Source organism: Natator depressus, chromosome 11 (genome assembly GCF_965152275.1).
Source record: "Natator depressus isolate rNatDep1 chromosome 11, rNatDep2.hap1, whole genome shotgun sequence".
Lineage (NCBI taxonomy): Eukaryota > Metazoa > Chordata > Testudines > Cheloniidae > Natator > Natator depressus.
Window position 1 is genome coordinate 39,696,933 of NC_134244.1, and position 21,177 is coordinate 39,718,109.

The 21,177-nt window shown below is 40.1% G+C and overlaps 1 protein-coding gene across 1 annotated transcript; it reads left to right on the plus strand.

The window, feature by feature from the left end:
• Window positions 1-3,102: 3,102 nt before the first annotated feature.
• On the plus strand, window positions 3,103-19,924 carry CYBRD1 (cytochrome b reductase 1). Its single transcript, XM_074967576.1, has 4 exons — window positions 3,103-3,454; window positions 12,087-12,295; window positions 14,448-14,602; window positions 14,812-19,924. The coding sequence occupies exons 1-4, from the start codon at window positions 3,268-3,270 to the stop codon at window positions 15,113-15,115; spliced, it is 855 nt and encodes a 284-aa protein (XP_074823677.1). The 5' UTR covers window positions 3,103-3,267; the 3' UTR covers window positions 15,116-19,924.
• Window positions 19,925-21,177: the final 1,253 nt, after the last annotated feature.

Here is a 21,177-nt window from a genome sequence, read left to right on the forward strand (position 1 = left end):
CCCGGTGCTTCCCTCCTCACCTACCCCTCCCAGGCTACCTTGCGAGTTTTCCCCCTATTTGTGTGATGAATTAATAAAGATGATTTTGAAACAATAATGATTTTATTGCCTCTGAAAGTGGTGATCGAAGGGGAGAGATTGGTTGGCTTACAGGGAAGTAGAGTCAACCAAGGGGGCAGGTTTTCATCAAGGAGAAACAAACAGAACTGTCACACCGTAGCCTGGCCAGTCATGAAACTGGTTTTCAAAGCTTCTCTGATGTACAGTGTGCCCTGCTGTGCTCTTCTAATCGCCCTGGTCTCTGGCTGTGCGTAATCGGCCACCAGGCGATTTGCCTCTACCTCCCACCCTGCCATAAACATCTCTCCCCCTTACTCTTACAGATATTGTGGAGCACACAGCAAGCAGCAATAACAATGGGAATATTGGTTTCGCTGAGGTCTAACCTAGTCAGTAAACTGCGCTAGCGCGCTTTTAAATGTCCAAATGCACATTCTATCACCATTCTGCACTTGCTCAGCCTATAGTTGAACTGCTCCTTACTACTGTCCAGGGTGCCTGTGTATGGCTTCATAAGCCAGGGCATTAAGGGGTAGGCTGGGTCCCCAAGGATAACTATAGGCATTTCAACATCCCCAACAGTTATTTTCTGGTCTGGGAAGTAAATCCCTTCCTGCAGCCATTTAAACAGATCAGAGTTCCTGAAGACACGAGAGTCATGAACCTCTCCGAGCCATCCCACGTTGATGTTGGAGAAACGTCCCTTGTGATCCATGAGCGCTTGCAGCACCATTGAAAAGTACCCTTTGCGGTTTATGTACTGGCTGCCCTGTGGTCCCGTCCCAAGATAGGGATATGCATTCCATCTATCGCCCCACCACAGTTAGGGAACCCCATTGCAGCAAAGCCATCCACTATGACCTACACATTTCCCAGAGTCAATACTCTTGATAGCAGCAGCTCAGTGATTCTGTTGGCTACTTGGATCACAGCAGCCCCCGCAGTAGATTTACCCACTCCAAATTGATTCCCAACTGACCGGTAGCTATCTGGCATTGCAAGCTTCCAGAGGGCTATCACCACTTGCTTCTCAACTGTGAGGGCTGCTCTCATCTTGGTATTCTTGCACTTCAGGGCAGAGGAAAGCAAGTCACAAAGTTCCATGAAAGTGCCCTTATGCATGTGAAAGTTTTGCAGCCACTGGGAATCATCCCAGACCCGCAACACTATGCGGTCCCACCAGTCTGTGCTTGTTTCCCGGGCCCAGAACTGGTGTTCCATGGCAGGAACCTGCCCCATTACCACCACGATGTCCTAACTGCCAGGGCCCGTGCTTTGAGAGAAGTCTGTGTCCACGTCCTCATCACTATCGTGATCGCACTGTCGTCACCTCCTCGCCTGCTTTTGCAGGTTCTGCACATACTGCAGGATAATGCGCGGGGTGTTTACAATGCTCACAACAGCAGTGGTGAGCTGAGTGGGCTCCATGCTTGCCGTGGTATGGCATGAGCAGGAGAGCAGGAGAGCAGAGTTGCAGCGGAAGCGGTGGCTGACGACGGATGCCACGAGAATAGATATTTCTACAGAACGATGAGAGGACCTGTGAGGTTGATTTATGGCACCAGGAGAGCAGAGTTGCAACGGAAGTGGTGGATGACAACAACATGGAGAAATTTGCTAGTGAGACTGAGCTCATTTACAAGAGCAGGAGAGCAGCGTTGCAACAGAAGCGGTGGATGATGACGGTTAGTGGTCCTACTGCACCGTCTGCTTACAGCAGCACCCAGGACACAACAGCAGGAGTGACGGCAAGCTGAGCTGAGCAGGCTCCATGCTTGCCATGGTATGGTGTCTGCATGAAAAAAAGGCGCGAAACGATTGTCTGCCATTGCTTTCACGGAGGGAGGGGTGACTGACGACGTACCCAAAACCACCCGCGACAATATCTGCCCCATCAGGCATTGGGAGCGTAACCCTGAATTCCAGTGGGCAGCGGAGACTGCGGGAACTGTGGGATAGTTACCCACAGTGCACCATTCCGTAAGTCAATGCTAGCCATGGTAGTGAGGACGCATTCCGCCGACTTAATGCGCTTAGTGGGGACACACGCAATCGACTGTATAAAATTGATTTCTAAAAATCGACTTCTATAAAATCGACCTAATTTCGTAATGCAGACATACCTAAGTATACTTCTGTACTGTGTTTTTGTGTATGTCTGTCAGTTTTTCTGTGTAACGTTCTGAGTCTATTTTGTGATTTTGGCTGCCTACCTTTGTCTTTGTAGTCTGTCTCTGAATCCTTGTAGTCTGCCTCAGTATATTCATCTGCCACCCCAGCAGACTACCTCACTACAGCGAAATGTATAACACTGATTTTTATATATATATATATATATATATATATATATATATATATATATATATATATATATATATATAAGGCTGATTCTTACCAAATACAAAATCAGTGGCTATGAACCAGAAAGAAAGCACCAAAATCCAGAGGAGGACAGTGCAATCTATCTGAAAGAGGAGAGCCTGAGATAGAAAAACGCTTTGTTCACCACTGTCCAAAATGTGAGGAACTGAGAGAAAAGTATTTCCTCAAAATCTTAAACGCGATGAGACTTTTCATCAACAAGCAAGGCAGAAAAGCTGAGGGAAGGAGGAAGGCAGTGATGGCAACCTACCAGCCCAGAAAGGGACCCAAATGAAAGAGGGATAATAACCCTTTCCCCAAACACAATGTTAGTCTGTATTCGCAAAAAGAAAAGGAGTACTTGTGGCACCTTAGAGACTAACCAATTTATTTGAGCATGAGCTTTCGTGAGCTACATACAGTATGCATCCGATGAAGTGAGCTGTAGCTCAGGAAAGCTCATGCTCAAATAAATTGGTTAGTCTCTAAGGTGCCACAAGTACTCCTTTTCTTTTTCCAAACACAATGCTAACCCCCGCGGTGGGGCAAACGGTAACTACGTCTGGCAGTCACCGGCGGAGCACCTCTTGGACAAGACGTGTTTGCCTTGCCACGCTAATGACTTGCTGAAGTGCTGAGCCACACATCCAATGGGGGGAGCGAAGGGGTGTGTGCCTCTCTCTCGGGGAGGGTACGCGTGGGTGCCTCCCTCTGCACTGGCAGCGACTCTGCCCCCTTCCCACTTCCTCTCCCCCTGGCGCCCCGGCCCGGCTGCGCGGCCCGACGGAAGGGGATTAGCGCTCGCGCCTGCCCCTCCGGCTGGGGCGTGCGTGCGGGGCTCGGAAGATGGAGGGCTACGGGCTCTTCCTCCTGCTGCTGGTCTCGGCGCTGCTGCTTGGCTTCCTCTCCGTGCTCTTCGCCCTCATCTGGGTCTTTCATTACCGGGAGGGGCTCAGCTGGGACGGGGGCTCGGCGGAGTTCAACTGGCACCCGGTCCTCATCATCACCGGCTTCGTCTTCATCCAGGGGATCGGTGCGTGCGCGGCGCCTGCACCAGAGGGCGCGGGGAGGGCTCCGGGGGACCCGGGCCGGGGGCGAGGAAGCGTGGGGGGCCCGGGCGTGCGCGGGGCTGCGGGGCGAGGAGCGGAGCATGGGGCTGGAGGGACTGGACGGACCTGCCGGGCCAGGCCAGCGCACAGGCTCGTGCGGCTCTTGTTATTGTTGACAGGAGCAGCCCGGAGACTCGCGTTCTCGCTCGTGAGCGCCCCGCCCCTCCGGGGAAGGGACAACGCGGCTTTCGTGACTCGCCGAGGCGGCTGGGTGGGTTTTGCGCTGGGGCCGCTGATTTTCCCTGGCCTGGCATTTCTGTGCGCTTTGAGTAACGCGGCGGCGCGCTGGCAGGCAGGGTGCAGCCTTTATGCAAGTTGTGGAACTAAATGTCAGGGCTGAGGCGTTACTCTGCTCCTCTTCCTCATGCCGTGTCTGGGTCGCTGCTTCGCCCGGGAACAAGCAAATCAGGAAAGAGAAGGGAGGGTCTGCACCACTGACACCATGCCCAGGGAAGTTTTGCCTTAGCCAGAGCCAACGGCAGCATCATATATGCCATTTAAAAAGCAATTAGTCACTCTGGCTTCAGTGCAAGTCACCCCATCCGGCTTCCACTTCTTGTTTTATGTATTTTTAACGCTGCAACCTAACTATTGTGAAGTGGCCAGGGCGGGGAGGGAGCTGTTTTCAATAACTCTGTTTTTGGTTGCTTAGTCTTCAAACTTTCAATGACTTTCAAGCGCTTCCTGTTAAACAACTACCCCGATAATATTAACTATTTCTCCTTTCCCTTCCATAACACACCACTAGTCCCTGGCACCTTTGTTCTAAATGCAGAGGGTGCTCAGAAGGGGTTAATCGTTACTCTCCATTTTGGACTGTGACTTAACTTTTATTACTTAGAATGTTTGCTAGCTCACCAGAAACAACGAATGAAGACATACTATGGTGCACAATTGTACCTTTATGTAATATGGGGGAGAAGAGGAAAACTTGCAATTCTCTCATTAGGCTTTAAACAATAGAGAAAGTGGTAGGAAAGCTATGGGTGAGTGGGATAACAGTGACATTAATCTATTATGTCTATGATTTGGTCCAAATTGAGATTACAGAGTGCAAAAATGAAGGCATTAGACTGCATCAGAAAATACTGAAGTGTTGGGTGAAAATAAAAGGGATAGAATAATAGAGGAAATGGACATAGAAGAATAATAGAAAGGGTTCCAAGAATCTGCTCCCACTGCAATCTGGCAAAATTTGTGTTGGCTTCCACAGGAGCAGAATCAAGTCCTATATTAACAAATGTCCAGGTGCAGTGCAGAAAAAAAGTGAAATACCAGATTATTTTACCACTTTTTTCTTTTTGTTCAGCATTTAAACTTTTTTGCGGGAGGGCAGGGAATCATTTCTAGCCCTTCTGTTTGCAAAAAACTTCAATATAAATGTAAATTAGTGTCTTTTTTTTTCACTTTATACAGTAGTGGTTAATTTAGAACGTTATTTTTGACCACTTTAAATACCAAAGTTTTTGTTTGGTTCACTGCTGAATGATGATTCAGATTCATCCAGTAAGCTCACTAGTCCAAAACATCACACTATTTCATAGGAAACTGCTGCATGCACATTCCTGCAGCAGAAAAGTCAGGCTGCATCTACACGATGGGGCTGTCGATGTCAGCTATGCCCCCTCGTGCAGACACAGCGTACACGGATGAAAGAAGTTTTTCTTTCAGAGTGGCAACACCACCTACCCAAATAACGTTATCTACATTGACGGAAGCACTCCACACTGCGGGTTGTTAGCCCTGACTGACACAGCTAGCCTGATGTAACTTTTCAGTGTAGACATAGCCTCAGATTTAAAATCAAAACATAAGGGTGTGGGTGGCCTTTTAGTTTTGGTTTGGACAGGGAGTTGTGATTTTAAAAATAAAATCCAAAACTCATTCCTTCACTGGGGAAGTAGTCCCAGTTTGGTAGCTTAAAGTAAAAATATTTCTTTTTTGTCCATTTCTAATAGGTTCAGTAGATCACATGAAGTGCAGTTTTAGGGTCTGATTACACTTCTAATGGTAAAACTCCTATTGACTTCAGTAGGAGATGGATCAGGCCTGTGACAGGGTGAATAGAGCCTCCAGGGCAAGGAAGAGGCCAGAGAGGCCCTTGTGATAGGACTAGCCCCACCCTTCTGGCCCTGTCAATAATACGGAAGAGGGAGGAAGGCTGAAAGGGTGGAAACTGCAGTTAAGGGGGGGGGGGGGGGGAAGCAGGACTGCCCTAGGCCAGTGGCTCTCAACTTTTCCAGACTACTGCACCCCTTTCAGGAGTCTGATTTGTCTTGTGTACCACCAGGTTTCACCTCACATAAAAACTACTTGCTTAGAAAATCAGACATAAAAGTACAGAAGTGTCACAGCACACAATTGCTGAAAAATTGTTCTTTCTCATTTTTACCATATAATTATAAAATAAGTCAACTGTAATATAAATATTGTACTTACATTTCAGTGTATAGTATTTAGAGCAGTATAAACAAGTCATTGTATGAAATTTTAGTTTGTACCGACTTTGCTAGTGCTTTTTCTGTAGCCTGTTGTAAAACTAAGCAAATGTCTAGATGAGCTGATATACCCTCTGGAAGACCTCTGTGTACCCCCGAGGGAACGTGTACCTGTGGTTGAGAACCACTGCTCTAGGCACCAGGCTGTAGGAGTGACTCCTGATACTGCAGAGTGAACTCCTAGGTTGGAGACCTTCACCTCTAAGTAGCATACAGCAGACTCCGAGGGCAAGACAGACAGGTTGAGCCTGCCACGGAGACCTAGCTAGAGCTATTTCCACAAACCCATTACCTTGTGACTGGATTCTTGACAGCACTGTAGATTCACTAGCTCCCTTCCCCAATCCCTTTTTCTGGGACCTCATGGAGAAAGTATCCGTGAAGGCATGGGGTTTTGTGACTTCCATTTTGATCTCCCAACCAGAGAGACTTAAGGCAGCCCACAAAGGGCAGACCACCACCTGCCAATAGTACAGAAGTGGGGCTGGTGTTGTGACCACCTGGTGTAGATAACTGGGCTTGGTCAGGTTCCCCCACCCCCTGAGGAAGGAACCACCAAGGACTCTGTAACAAGGCCCTTAATCAGTCTTCATCACACGAACAACTTTTATTTACAAGCAGGGGAATTTATTTTTGCAGAAAGTAAACAAGTTTCTCTCTATAGACCTTTCCCCCACCACCATCACAACCACCCCAAGATTTGGTTTGCCCTTCTGCTGTGACCAAAGGTTTTGTTTAAAGCAATATTTGCACAGGGGATTTTTAAAAAGTAAATAAAAGGTCCTCACAGCTCAAAAGAAATGTGTAAAAAGAAGTCATTGGTAAAAGAATTATCTGTGATATTAAACTCTGAGTACAGTTAATATTGTCAAATAACAGGAAAAGCAAATGTGGAGAATGAAAACAAGATTGTGCAAGAAATTGGGATTAATACAAGATTAAGAACATAAACAACAAGGTTATAGACCGGATCTAAAATTCACTGAAGTTCATCGAAAGACTGCCATTGACTTAAAAGGAATTTGGAATTGGATCAGGCCTTAAAATAGGGCACCCCTTTGTACACAAACTGTGAAAAGAAGTACAATTTCAAAGTAATTAATATTGTATTAGAATGGAATCTCAAATTAAACTTAACTGTGGGATATGAATGGGTAACCAGATCATCCAAACTGAGAATAGAATGAGCACATGCGGTTATTTAAGGGTGGAAAGTTACGGAAAAGCAGAAGTGTGAGGTATGAAAAAGAAGCGTGGACAGTGGTCAAGAAGTAGACTTGTAAAATGACCGAGACAATCTAAATTCAGCCCAGGAAGAAGGGAGAAAGCTGGTTGTATTGCTGTTCTTTGTAAGTGACGCAAGAATAAGCACAACTGGAGATCAGACATAGTTAATGAGCTGTGAAAGAAAAAGGTGCATGGGTCCCTACACAGAGGTAAAAAAATCTTTATTGCATGTCACCAGCTCTACCTCCAAGATGAGTTTGACACAACAGTGTGTACGAAGATGAGCAGTTTCAGAGATTAGCACGCATATTTAATGTAGCTAAATTAAATGTTAATGAAATTATTAATTTTCTTAACTAATAAGATAATTTCACAGCAGTTTTTAGAAATACTTGTCACTGTTTCAGCATCTTTATTTGGTAAATGGGCTGAATGGAGGATTGCGTAGGATTGGAGAATGCCTCAAAGCTGTATTCCCCTCGCTTTTTTATGTCCACCTCGAACTGCCCCCTAGTTACCACAGTGATGGGCATGGTGCCAGTATATGAACATAAACAGAAAATAATTTAGGTTCCTCCACGCATGGGAGTGGAAGGGATGGTGAGCCCTTAATCACCTGAGTTTTAAGAGCAACATTTTCACTGGAATTCCTTAGTTTCACAAAACTTTGAATACATCTGTGTTGCACCTGCAAAATTCCCATTTGTCACTGTAAAATGGATAATGGGAGCAAATAATTATCAGTTCAAGTACAGTTATGGAGGCCATAACAACTGGGCCTGAAACACAGCCTGAACAACTCCTAAGGCATTCCCAAAAAGAGACACAAATAAGCAACTATAGTTGAACCCAAACTTCTTCCCTAAATTGCCTTTACAAGAAGAAATATTACAGTAAATTAGGATTATGCTAAAACGGGTGACCAAGGAACCTTAGCATGTCTGAATAGTCGCTAAACTCTTGGACACATAAATATCCATTCCCACAATTTATCCAAAAGCCAGTGGAATTTTTGCCCTTATAATTCAATTCTCAAAGTTTCCTAAAAAGATGATAGAAAATGCATTACATCTTCCTCAATCCATTTGTGCCAAACAAGTTTCTGAACAATTTTAAATGTAACTTTTTTATTTATGAAGGAATCTCAGGAAGATCTAGAAAGGTATGCAAGCCAGTGTTCATCAGTGGGGATGATGGAATAAATCTTCCCAGATTATTTAGAGTGTCAGCTGTGTGAAGTATTATAAGTCCTATCTTAAGTTGGGCCTCCATAAACTTTAACTGTTTAATGGTAAACAAAATTATTTTTATTAATTGAAAAAGCATCTTATGCTTAGGTTAGCATTTAGTAGGAAAGTTATGAACTAATTTACCAACAGAGAACTGAGGTACATTCCACAATATTTTAAGAAGTGCTGAGAATGAGGGGATGTGATGGTTGTGGGATTGTTGATAAAGCTATTAGTTATTTTTATCAAGAGATAATTCTTATTGAATGTGTACCTCATGCTAGAACTCAAAGCAGAGGATGCACCAGTCTTTCCCAGCATGGACCAAAATAGTTTCCTCCTGAGACTACACATTTCTGGAACATCTGATCTTGTACAACCAGGGACATTCAGATAGGATTTTCCATATGATGAAGTACGGCTTAAAAACTGCCCACTAGAATTACAATTACTTTATCCAGAATACCTGGATACGCTTAATTGGCCCTGAAGCTACAAAGGTGGTCTTTGATACGGAGTAAAGGGAAACCTACCCTGTAAAATTTAAGACTATGTGGAAATAAAGTGCTGTCTCTTGAGGCCAGAGCAACACCTGGTGCCACGTGCTCCTTGCTTCCCTTGAAACATCTGGGTCATCAGTGATGCCAGCCTTGACCCACTGTTGCTGCCAGAGAGAAGCTGCATGCTTTAAGTTATGAGCTATGATCACCTCGTTCCAGTAAACAACTACTACATGAGTAGACCTGGGCAAAATTATTTTGGTGAATAGAAAATATGACCCCAAAATGCATTTTTTAGGGCACCAAAACAATTTGTGAATTCAGGTCAAATTTGGTGTCTAGTTTCAGCCAAAATAAAATGGATTTTTTTTTCTGAAAAAGTCAAAACAGCTGGTTTTGATAATTTTGAAATAAAATGTTTGGACTTTTCATTTAAAAATGTAATTATATTTATTTGGGAGGGAAAGTGAAAAACGTCAGGAACCAAACAAAAACCATTGTGGATCGAAAAACAACCCAAAACCTAAATGAAGTCTCCCCTCCCCCAACAAAGTTGTTTTGTTTTGATTTTTTTTTCATTGTTTTGGGTGTTTTTTATCTGAAACAATTTTTTTTTTGGTTTGGTTTGATTTATCATTTTGTCAAGAAACCGAAAAAAATCCATTTTGGTTTGAAACTAATCAATTTTTTTCTGGTTTGGCCCCCAAACCAAAAAAATCAAGTAATCACTCAGCTCTACAGCTGTGAGTTAAAGCTCATAAGAAATGAAGAAATGTAAACTCTTACAGCTGTTTATCATTTAGTTCATGGGGATGCCTCAAAGCTCCTGTGCTCTATGTGAATAAATATTGTGTTTATAGGTAACAACACCTTTAATAGTCTCCTATCCTAAATAAAATCCAACTATCCTTAAATTAGCCAATAACTCTCCAGAGTTAAGGAGTAATACTCTGGCACTGGCTTTTAACTTTGTAACTCTTAAGTCATTTTTAATTTGAAAAAAAAAATTTCATATGTAATAGAAAATGTAAATTTCTCATTTTTAAAAATATTATTATTAGTTTGTAAAATATAAAGGACCAAATTCTGCCCTCAGATACCCATTAATAATAGAAGTCGCATTTGTGTATCAGAGGGCAGAATTATGCCCACATTATTTTCAGAAAACTTTGGGAATAATTACATGAAAATCTTCAAGAAGTTGTTTTCGATTATGCTACTTAGCTTCATTCATAGTAGGACAAGGCAAGGCGTTTTCCTTCTTGTTAGATAGTAATCATGAGACTGACATGCTGAACTGTAGCAATCTTTACTATGTCATGTGGTTTGACTCCTGTCAAGCTGTCTTGAAAATGAGGCTGCCATCTTTTCTGAGTTTGAATAGTGCATGCTTTTCTTGTATCCCATTCTTGAACAAAACCCCATAAAATACCTAAATGCTGTATGCACAGTTATATTAAGAGGATTTTTTCATTCCTATGTTATGCTTCCCATAGGATGTAGAAATTTACATTGATCTGAGACCTGTTCATATTCAAGGACATTCCACTGGTGAACAGAGTTCTCTTTGTGAATTGTGTAGTGAAATTCTGTAATTTCTGGCATGCATTGTACCCAAATAAAAATCCAAATGCATAAATAGGGCCTTAAAAGCAATTTGCCATTCATTATTATTCATCCAAACACACACAACACATATTTCCTTTCAGGATTCCTATATGATTTCATTAATAATGCTAAGATTATAGCGCAGCAGTGAACTGAAAGCATGAGTGCTGTTTATTTTGCTAAGTAGTGATTTTATCCTTATATTACTGGGGAAAAGTCAAGAAATACACTCCCCCCTCCCCCCAGCGTACATAATAGTACATTCATGCTCCCGCAGAGCAGGAACATTTCATATAGCTAGGAATACTCTCATTCTTTTGTTTTCAGCATAGTTAACTATATATACACTCAGCTTGATCCTAACACATCTGAATGCCAGTCTGCAGCCAGAAAAATTAAATGAGGATTTTATCAATTAGCTCATTGTTAAGAAACCGTTGCTTTGTTTATTGTGAAGGGACTGTCCCCTCCAACCATTAAATGATTTTTGGATTTTTTTACATTAAAGTGGTAAATTTCTGCCTCTCTTCAATCAGTTGCTTTTCCTCCCTTCATTGATATTTCCTTGGAAGGGAGGGACCCGTGCTCATAATCTGTTTTTTTCTTATTGGTGAGCAGTTAAGATAATGCTATTTCATCAGCAATCCAGAGTCAGACGCAGCCTCTCCTTTCTGTAAATAATATAGTTTAAGGACTGACAACTGTGTAAAAGGGGTCAGTGCCAAAAAAGACATGACTTGTGTACATTTAGTGGATTCTGAATTAGTAATAACAACTGCATAGCGATTCATTCCACAAATTTTCTCAGGAAGGGGCATGTGGTATCTAAAAAGTCAGTACCTGACAGGAGAGTAATACTTTCAGACTTAGACAAAATATACAATTTGCTAACATTCTTTTGCAATATGCATATACTAAAAACTATACTGATACAAGATTAAGTTTTTGCCTAATCCCTTTGGTTTTAAGGGCCAGATTTTGATTCCCTCACTCTCACTGAGTAGCATCTTACTCCACATATAGTCTCATTGGGGCAATGGAGCTACTTGTGGAGTAAAGCGCTACTTAAAATGAGTAAAGGCATCTGAATAAATTTTTCCAGTAGATAATCCCATGGATAAATGAATTAGGCCACAATCCTGCAATCTTATCTGCAAAAGAGGACCCATGTGCCCTGTAGGATCCCACATAGATCAGGCTTCAGGAGTGGGGCCTAACATTTGTTTGCTGTTAGTTTTTAACCTGTTTAGACAAAACTTCTACGAAAAAGTTAGAAGAAAGTTTCTCCCTAGAGGTTATACTTTGGCCTGAATTGTGTGTTGGGAACTAATGAGATTACATGTAACACTGTAAAGTGGGAGGAAAAAAATCTGACTCCTCTAAAGTTTTTCCTGTTCTGTAGTTTACACTGGAATGATTTGAATTATGCATGATTATCAAAATCCTTATAGAAAAGAGATTTACTATTAAATCTTGCTTTTATTCCCTCCTCAGCCATTATTGTGTACAGATTGCCATGGACCTGGAAATGCAGCAAACTCCTGATTAAATTCATCCATGCTGGGTTAAATACCATAGCAATGATTCTTGCAATTGTTTCTCTGGTAGCTGTTTTTGATTTCCACAATGCCAAGAACATTCCCAACATGTACAGTCTGCACAGCTGGATTGGACTGGCTGCTGTTATATTTTATACTCTGCAGGTCAGATTTTAACTACGGTATTTATAAATAAGATATAAAGCTGAAGAATGTGTCCTATAATTAATTAAAGTACAGTAGAACCTCAATCATTTACATTAACTACGAGGAGACCTATTTTGATTTACTGAATATTGTAAATGTACAAATAAACACACAAACGATTAAAAAATGTCAAGGATACTGTATCACAAAATGTATTTTGTTTATTTTACTTTGATGTAAAAATAGTAGTATCACCACAGTAGCCGCGGCAGTTGTGGGGGCCTGTTGTCCCGAGTATGTACTCAAGGGGTTCAAGTGGGTTTGTACTCAGGGAAGCTAGCCTGTGCTATCATGGCTGCACTACTATTTTTAGTGCATTAGCTCAGATAAGAGCTAGCACAAGTATGTGTACACGACCTGGGAATCACATCCCTTGTGTTGTGTTGACATATTCTACAAGTTTAATATGAGTCATTTTCTCTACCTTCAGTTTAGTGATTCTGCATTTTGAGCTGAAGCCTGTAAAATTAAAAGAGGGCTTGGTTACCCAATGCCCACTCCTGAGCTTTGTCCCTCATTCTCCAGGCTGGCAAGAGCAGGGAGTCAGTGTGTTCTGATACTGCAAAGGGGGAGCATTTTGCATCGCTGTTCAGCATACGGTCTAGTGTTGACTAAAAGAGCAACAATGACTGGCTTATGAGAGGCCTATTGAAATATAAAAAATATTACTCTCATTATCAGACATTCCACCATTGCCCACCATTCGACATTTCTATAGCAAAGCAGTAATGCCTAAAGAAAAAAGTTTTAATATGATAAAATAAGTTTTTACAAATTAATAGTCTGAATAATTATATTTCAGTAGAATTCCTGAGACAATGCTCATATACAGTATTGTAGCTAGAAGATACTCTGTTCCTATGGATATGGTACTGTAACCTGCTCTATTTGGACAAAATTTATTTGAATACAGTGAAGTGAAAGGTAATCTAACTAGGAATAGAAAAGAATGCAGGCCATCCCTATAGAATGGAGGCTCTATCCTGGAAAACAGGGACTCTGAAAAGGACTTAGGGGTCTTAATGGACAAGTAACTCAACATGACCTCCCAATGCTGGCGTAAAAAAGGCTAATGCGAGCCTTAGATATATAAACGGGAACAGTGAGTAGGAAGGTGATTTTACCTTTGTATACACCATTGGTGAGACTGATACTGGAATACTGCATCCAGTTCTGGTGACTGCATTTTAAAAAGGATGTTGAGAAACTGGAGAAGGTGCAGAGAAAAGCCATAAAAAATATTTGAGGGCTAGAAAAAATGCCTTAACATGAGAGATTAAAGAGCTCAACATGTTTAGTTTATCAGAAAGAAAACTGAGACGTGACTTCTTCACAGGGAGAAAATAAGAGGGCTCTTTAGCAGAGAAAGGCATAACAAGAGCCAGTGGCTGGAAGATAAAGCAGGACAAATTTAAATTAGAAATAAGATGCACATTTTTAACAGTGAGTGGGATTAACCACTGGAACAAACTACAGAGTGAAATGGTGGATTTGCCATCTCTTGATGTCTTCAGATCAAGACTTGATGCCTTTTTGGAAGATATGTCTTAGTCAAACTTAAGTTACTTGGCTCAATACAGGGGTATCCAGGTGAAATTCTTTGGCCTGTCTTATACAGGTCAGACTAGTTGATTTGTGGGAAGGGGGAGAAATCAAAATGAAAGAGGATACTGTTAAAATAAAAATAATTTTCACTCCATACAGTATTATTCTGCCGTAGTTTATTGAAAATGAAAGCTTTACTGTTGGAAGACAGGATCCTGGGCTAGATGGATCTTTGGTCTGACCCAGTATGGCCATTCTTATGTAACTTAAAATGGTGTTTTTCACTATGCAGTTTGGTTACTTTTTACCATTTCCACTTAGTTTGGACAGTGGTAGAAGATTGGTTTATTTATAATCCATTTCATGGACTGTGTCTTAGGAACTAGCACAATATTGTCTTTGCGTTTAACACTATAGGGCAACATACTTAAAAATATATTCCTAGTCCAATTAGGTTTGGATCTCAGACACTTTAAAAATGAACCTTTTAGAGTGGTTTCAATTTTCATTTAAAAGTGCAGATTTCTTTCACAGTTTTAATGCTGAATCTGTATTCTGTGTTTAGCTTGTCTTAGGTTTTGCTGTCTTTCTGCTGCCCTTTGCTCCAGTTTCTCTTCGAGCATCTCTCATGCCAATACATATTTATTCTGGCCTTCTCATCTTTGCAACAGTGATTGCAACAGCTCTCATGGGATTCACAGAGAAACTTATTTTTGCTCTGTAAGTACTATATTTCATAATTTCACCCTTCCACTTGTTTGCTCATTAAATTCAACCATGAAAACTATCGTCAAGTTTGCATACACCAATGTATTCTAGTATTGATCCAGTGTTTATTTTTAACAACATGAATAGTAGTCTTTTTTTTTAGGCAACTTTAAGATGATTGTCCTTAAAACAGTTCTTTTTATTTATTTTTTCCTGCAAAGGAAAAATCCTGCATATAGCACATCTCCACCAGAGGCGATTTTTGTCAACACTCTTGGTCTTCTGATTCTAATCTTTGGTGCTCTTATTTTGTGGATGGCAACAAGACCCCACTGGAAGCGCCCACCAGAACAGAATTCTAAAATTCAGCAACCAAATGGAGGGACACATGAAGGTACAGAAGAGGAATCCTCTATGACAGACTGCAGCAATACAGATAAATCTGATGTGGAGTTCAATAGTGAAGCAGCAGCCAGAAAACGAAACCTCAAACTTGATGAGGTAGGGCAAAGGTCTACCATGTAAAGGGAGTACACAGAATTGCTGTAGTCTTACATTATAAAAAAAGCTATTCCTATCCAGCTATTGATTACATTTGGTATTTAAACAGGGAATTTCTATCAGGCTTGCTTAATGCAGTTCAATTTTTCTATACAACTAGCATGAGCTGAAAAGGTCTCTAAAATTCAGTAAGACCCACACTTGTCATGACATTCCTTATTGTATCTCTGTCTAAAAGAATTGGGGACTGGGATGAAAAATCATGTTGAGATTTGTGCCTTTTAAGAAAAATGTAGTATGTCTGGAATAAGGACGGAGTTTAAAAAAGCATCTAATGGGAAAATTTCTACATCACATCTTAATTTATCGGTTGTTTCTATGCAGTTCACTAGTTTCTTTAACCAGTTATTATGACTGGGACAAAATGCTGCCCCGAGTTATGCTGTGAATGGGCATAAATGAGAGTTGTATATGCACAGCAGAGTGCAGAATTTATCCAATAGCACATGCCTATGTTGTTTTATAATATCGTTCCACTTTCTTAAGGGCCTGATTCTCAAGCATTTTTCAGAATCACATTGTAAACGTTTTTGGCCAAAAGTTTTGAAATTAGGAAAGAAATTAAACAGAATTTTTGTTGAAATTTTCACTAAAATGTCATGTTGTTTTTGACCAGCTTTTTCCATTTATTTTTTTAATGAGAGTTCATCAACATTTTGAATTGGTTTTAAACCAGCTCTAGTAAATGTATAGATTTATAGCCAGCACTCACCCTTGGATACACGTGATTGCTACTGAAATCCATGGGAGCTACAAGTAAACATCTAAGGGAAGCGTTTGACCTGTCTTGAAATGTATGCAGTTTTTGCATTCACTTCATTAATAGAATTACAAAAACTATGTATTGGGTCATCGAATCCATCCCTTTCCCTTGGCCTCTGGAACCAGTACAGTAGGGTCCTTTGTGGTTATATCTTATAAGCTAATATTTTGAAGTCTCTTTTCTTTTTGTTTTAATCTGGAAGAGTAAGATGAAGAAAGCAGTGTCTAATGGTTTAAGCACTGGAGTAGAAATCAGGACATATGGGCTATGTCTACACTTCAGTTAGAATCCAGTGGCTAGTCTGTGCCAGATGACTGGAGCTTGGGCTAAGGCTGTTTAATTGCAGTGTAGACAGCTGGCATGGGCTAGTGGCAGGTTTTTAATTACAGTGTAGACATATACATGGATTCTGTTCCCACCTCTGCCACTGGCTCACTCCAATCTTAGGCAAATCATATAACCTCTATCTTACTTTCTTCATTTGTAAATTGAAGATTTATGTAATGCTTACCTTAGGCAATTAATTTAACGTTTGTAAAAGTGCTTTGCACTTCTATAGCTTCTTCTGACAATCAGTATTAATGCATTACTTTTATCTAAAATCTCTCTCAGATATAAAAATAAACAATGCTTTTACTCACTTGCATAATTTTAGAAGAATGGAAAACTACTCTCATAGAAAAATAATTATAGTGGATGGCTTTATGTGATTTTAAGTGTCCAAAGTGATTAGCTTTTCTCTTGCAATCTGCTTGTAAGGGTTGCCAAATTTACTTTTGGAATCCTAGTGTCTAGGCCTAAAATCATATTGACAAGTGGCATGACTACTTCATGTTTACTATTCATGTTGCAAAGAGCTCTAGACTAGACCTGTGGACACTATACCACTTTCCATTTCTTCTGAAGACTATTTTCATTTTGATTTATTTTTCAGCTTTTCACATATATTTAAACACATTAGGATCCCACAAATATTTTAAACTTTCTAGCTCAAAGTGATGCATTGACGTACATAGTTTTGATTGCTTATTGTTATTTTAGGTCTCCTTTGAGATAATAAAGCACCTTGTGTCACGCGCTTGGGTCTGTAATAACATTGAATCATTTGACAATACAAGAAAAGCTAGTACATTAATTCTTAGAAAAATTTCTCTACCGTTCTGTTTTGGTAAACAAGGTTTATATCCTAGGTTTCTGTATCACTTACATATATGTCTGACAGAGCTTAAAGTCTTAATGTGCGCTTGATCTTAATATAATTGCTTAGAAAAAGATTTCTACACACATTGTTTAAAAAAAAATCATATTATTGACATCTGCCATTTCCTCTTAGAAAACATATGGCCTTAGGAGATCAGAAACTTCTACACATTTTAATGTAGAACTCAGATATGAGAAGGGAAAATACTTTCTTCCCATTGCCTGATCAGACCTCCAGTCCCACTCTTTGGACTTGTCTAGACTACCCACCGGATAGGGTATAGACGCGATAAATCGACTGCTGAGTGCTTTCCTGTCGACTCCGGTACTCCACCAGAATGAGAAGCGGAAGCGGAGTTGACAGGAGAGTGTCAGCTGTTGAATTACCACAGTGGAGACACTGTGGTAAGTAGATCTAAATACGTCAACTTCAGCTACGCTATTCACGTAGCTGAAGTTGCATATCTTAGATCGACCCCGCGCGGTAGTGTAGACAAGCCCTTAGTAAAAGAGAGGGCTGCTGCTTCCATCTTTTTAAAGTGTACACTAGGTATGTCTATATTTCCCAAAACAATCTGGATTCACTAAGAATCCCCCTGTAGTCTGAGTCTAAAATCAAGAAGGCACTCTGCATTCATGGTAATGTTTGTTAAGATAAGAGGAAAAGTGAGGAAAATTAGAGTACTTGTCAAAGTTCACTGTGACCAATTTATATGTCCTTGAATTTACTGCATCCTATTATGGCTGTACAAGTTACACATGAGAAAGGAAGGATCACCGTAATTTACACAATGTGCTAAATTGCACTGTGTTTTTTCCTGTGATTTTTTCATAATCGGATCAATCTACAGTGTTTTTTGAAAGCTTGACTCAGTGAGCACCCGATACCGGAATAAGGCCCTTAACAAAACAAAACAAAAAACAACAAAGATGCTTTAGTGCTTATAAAAGGTGCCATCTTAACTCTGGAGGCTGGATTCCTGTGTTTATCTATAGAGCAGGTACAGCACAGGAAGCAGTAGTTCAAATGTCTACAAACTTGCCAACTCTTGTGTCTCATCCACCTGTGATATGTAATACATTTTTAATATCCATTTAATCCTTCATGCACTGCTGAGACTGCTAATATATGTGACATCTGACATAATAAAGACGTAATAAATGTGGGTCTTTTGTGTGCAATATGGACACCTGCCCAGGAAGTGGTCTGGAATAGACTAATTTCACATGGGACATAGCACAGTAACTATTTAATCACTTCTAACTTGGGCTATGGTGGAACCAGAAACTTACAGGTGAAAAGTTCTGCATTCTGTTAACAGTGCCTTGAGTTATACTAGTGACTATGCCTTTTATTTTCTATTTGCTACCTACACTGTCTAAGATTAACTTGAAATTAGTTGTAATGATACTGTTTAAAAGAGCAGTATCACTTTTTTCCCCTTCCTATGAAATACATTATAAAATCTTTCATTCTAAACTGATAATAAAATAACATTTCTATCCCAATTCAAAAATGCTTCTTTTAGTTCTGTCCTGGAAAAATATCTTTAAAATAAAGCTGCTTTAAGGACTGAAGAAAAAATGTTCACCTTTTAAACAATTAATTCCTAAAAGGCAATGGAAATCTCACATCCTAACTTAAATTATTACACTGTAAGTGGAGCAGGTTAGCTTACCTCTCATCATAGGGTATAATAGGGTATTTCTCAGAGCAATTTGTCAAGAAATATGCATTCAGAGACCTGTTAAATCTTACATCAGATAAATAAACTGCACATATTCTTGCTCTGTTTGAAAAATGTTATAAATATGTAACTTGTATTTACCTCTAGTAAAATGTGATGTGCAAAAACAAGTTAAAGTCTTGTAGAAACATGGAACCCGAAGGTCATTTTCAGAGGCAAAAATGGGAGTTAAGACCACAGCTTCTACCAGCTTTCAACTGGATGCCTAACTGTGTGTTTGAAAATGTCCCTCTAAACTATTAGACTTTTAAAGGGAGACTGTCACAGAGCTTAGACACCAATTTTGGATTTGTGTAACACTATATATAAATAGGGGGTGAGGAAGGCTACAAAACCTAAAATAAACAAGTATTTTCCTTTAAATTGAATGAAAACAGGATAACTTTTAATGTATTTAAATGCTTCCCTGCAGTACTAGGCATTGAGACATAACAGCATTTTGTTCCTCATGAATGCAACCGAAAAAAAGGGAAACTGAGAAATAAATTCACTCTTCTGAGTGAATGCCAGCACTAGACAGCATAAATTATTGAAAATTAGATTTAAAAATAATTTCTATTTTGAATATTTAAAGTGGTGGTAATGATTTTTAAGCTAAAATGGAGTTGAATAAAACCAAATAGCTGAACGTACAATAATTACATGTAAATTTCTCTGCTACAGATAATGAAGATGATTGCGTATGAGATTGTAAATAAGGATTAACAATGTACATGCAAATTACAACCCGGGATTTTAGTGAGGTGGTAAAAGAACATTACCAAAATATTTTCTATTTCATAAGAGTTCTTTACTCTATTTCAGCCTATTTATAAGGAACTGAAGCAACTGAATGTTTGATCATTTGCAGTGCTTATTTGTAGAGGAAAAGAAAAATGTTTTATTACAATGTATATTTCCTTACTCTTTTTTGTATGTCAATAAAAAGTATTTTTGAAGCTTGCAATACTACTTAGTGTAGAGGTGTATTCTGATACTAAATCTCAAGCGTTTGAATTTGGCACAAATTCAAATTTGGGTTTTAATTACAGTGTATACAGTATATTGTTATAGTGAAGAGTGCTAAGAAAATTCAGTAACTGAAGATGTAAATATTCCCTGTAAGTTTCATGCTGAATACTATGCATGGTACAACATTAAAAGATTTGATTATAATCACAGTATCATAAGGGAGAAATTTTGCATATTCACCACCTAATGATTTCTGTGGAAGTTGTACAGACATACTGGAGAAAAGAATATGGCCATAAAGTTGTTATATTCTATAAGACTATTACCCCCCGCATAGTGATCTTTGCCAGCCATTCTGTAGCACTGCCACCTTTCACCTGGCATTTAGGCAGAGTTACCTTGACCCCAAGAATAATGGCCACCAGATACTCAGTTCAGTTTGGCCTAAACTAAAAAAGTCTTTATTTGCAGTTTTACAGAGAAATTTTAAGACAAATGACTATGGGTAATCTTTTACAAACTGCCTAAATCCCATTTTTCAAAGTCGCGTAAATACTTAGGAGCCTTAATCTCACTGAAAATCTAGGGGAATTAGTCTTATAAATCATGTAAGTGCTTTACAAAAAATGTTATCCCATATTCACACCTATATGAATAATAGGAAAGTATGGTCAGACTTAAACTTACAGAGTATAACAAAATTATCCTGTCGACTGGGGTGAAAAAATATCTTTTGGTATCTTCTTGCCTGGGAGAGGCATAGCAGAAAAGAGTTTCCTATGCAGAAATTTCTCCAGAGAGAGTTATGAGCTTTCATTTGGCAATTCCATGCACCCTGCTCACCTGTCTCAGTATCCATTTTCCACACCCTGGCAGGGAGCCAGTTTCCCCTGTAGCCTGCTAAACTGTCTCAACATGGACCTCGCTCACATGCTCAACTGCCTCAGTGTTGACCTTGTCCACGTGCTAGTGAGAATAATGGAAACAAGGGGAAGGTGTTTCCCCCACCCCAAAGATACCCTCCCTCTGCTATAGGCATGGGACCCTTATTCCCACAGTTTTCAGAGCAGGCAGGAAAATTTCAAACATGGTAGTTCTGTGAACTAATCAGGCCTCCATCCTCAAAGTCTCCATGATCTTCCTCCTATGGTAGCAGTGGTATTGCTGCCCTAGTGACTGAATCCAAACATCCTAAGGTTGTGGAAATGCGTAAGTTAGATGTGAACAGAGCCTACAGGTGAATATAGCAGAGGGAGTCAAAGCCTCAGGTACAAATCCTCTCATTACTCTGTATCCGTGAAAAGAGCAGCAGTTTTGTGGGTGGAGTGATCTCTCACCCTCTGAGGAGGTCTGCACAGCTCCTA

Bases quoted from the DNA above. Each gene is read 5' to 3' on its own strand.
- CYBRD1 (XM_074967576.1), top strand. From the start codon at position 3,268: ATGGAGGGCTACGGGCTCTTCCTCCTGCTGCTGGTCTCGGCGCTGCTG. The intron at 3,455-12,086 runs GTGCGTGCGCGG...TTCCCTCCTCAG, and splicing joins CGTCTTCATCCAGGGGATCG to CCATTATTGTGTACAGATTG. The intron at 12,296-14,447 runs GTCAGATTTTAA...TTCTGTGTTTAG, and splicing joins TTATATTTTATACTCTGCAG to CTTGTCTTAGGTTTTGCTGT.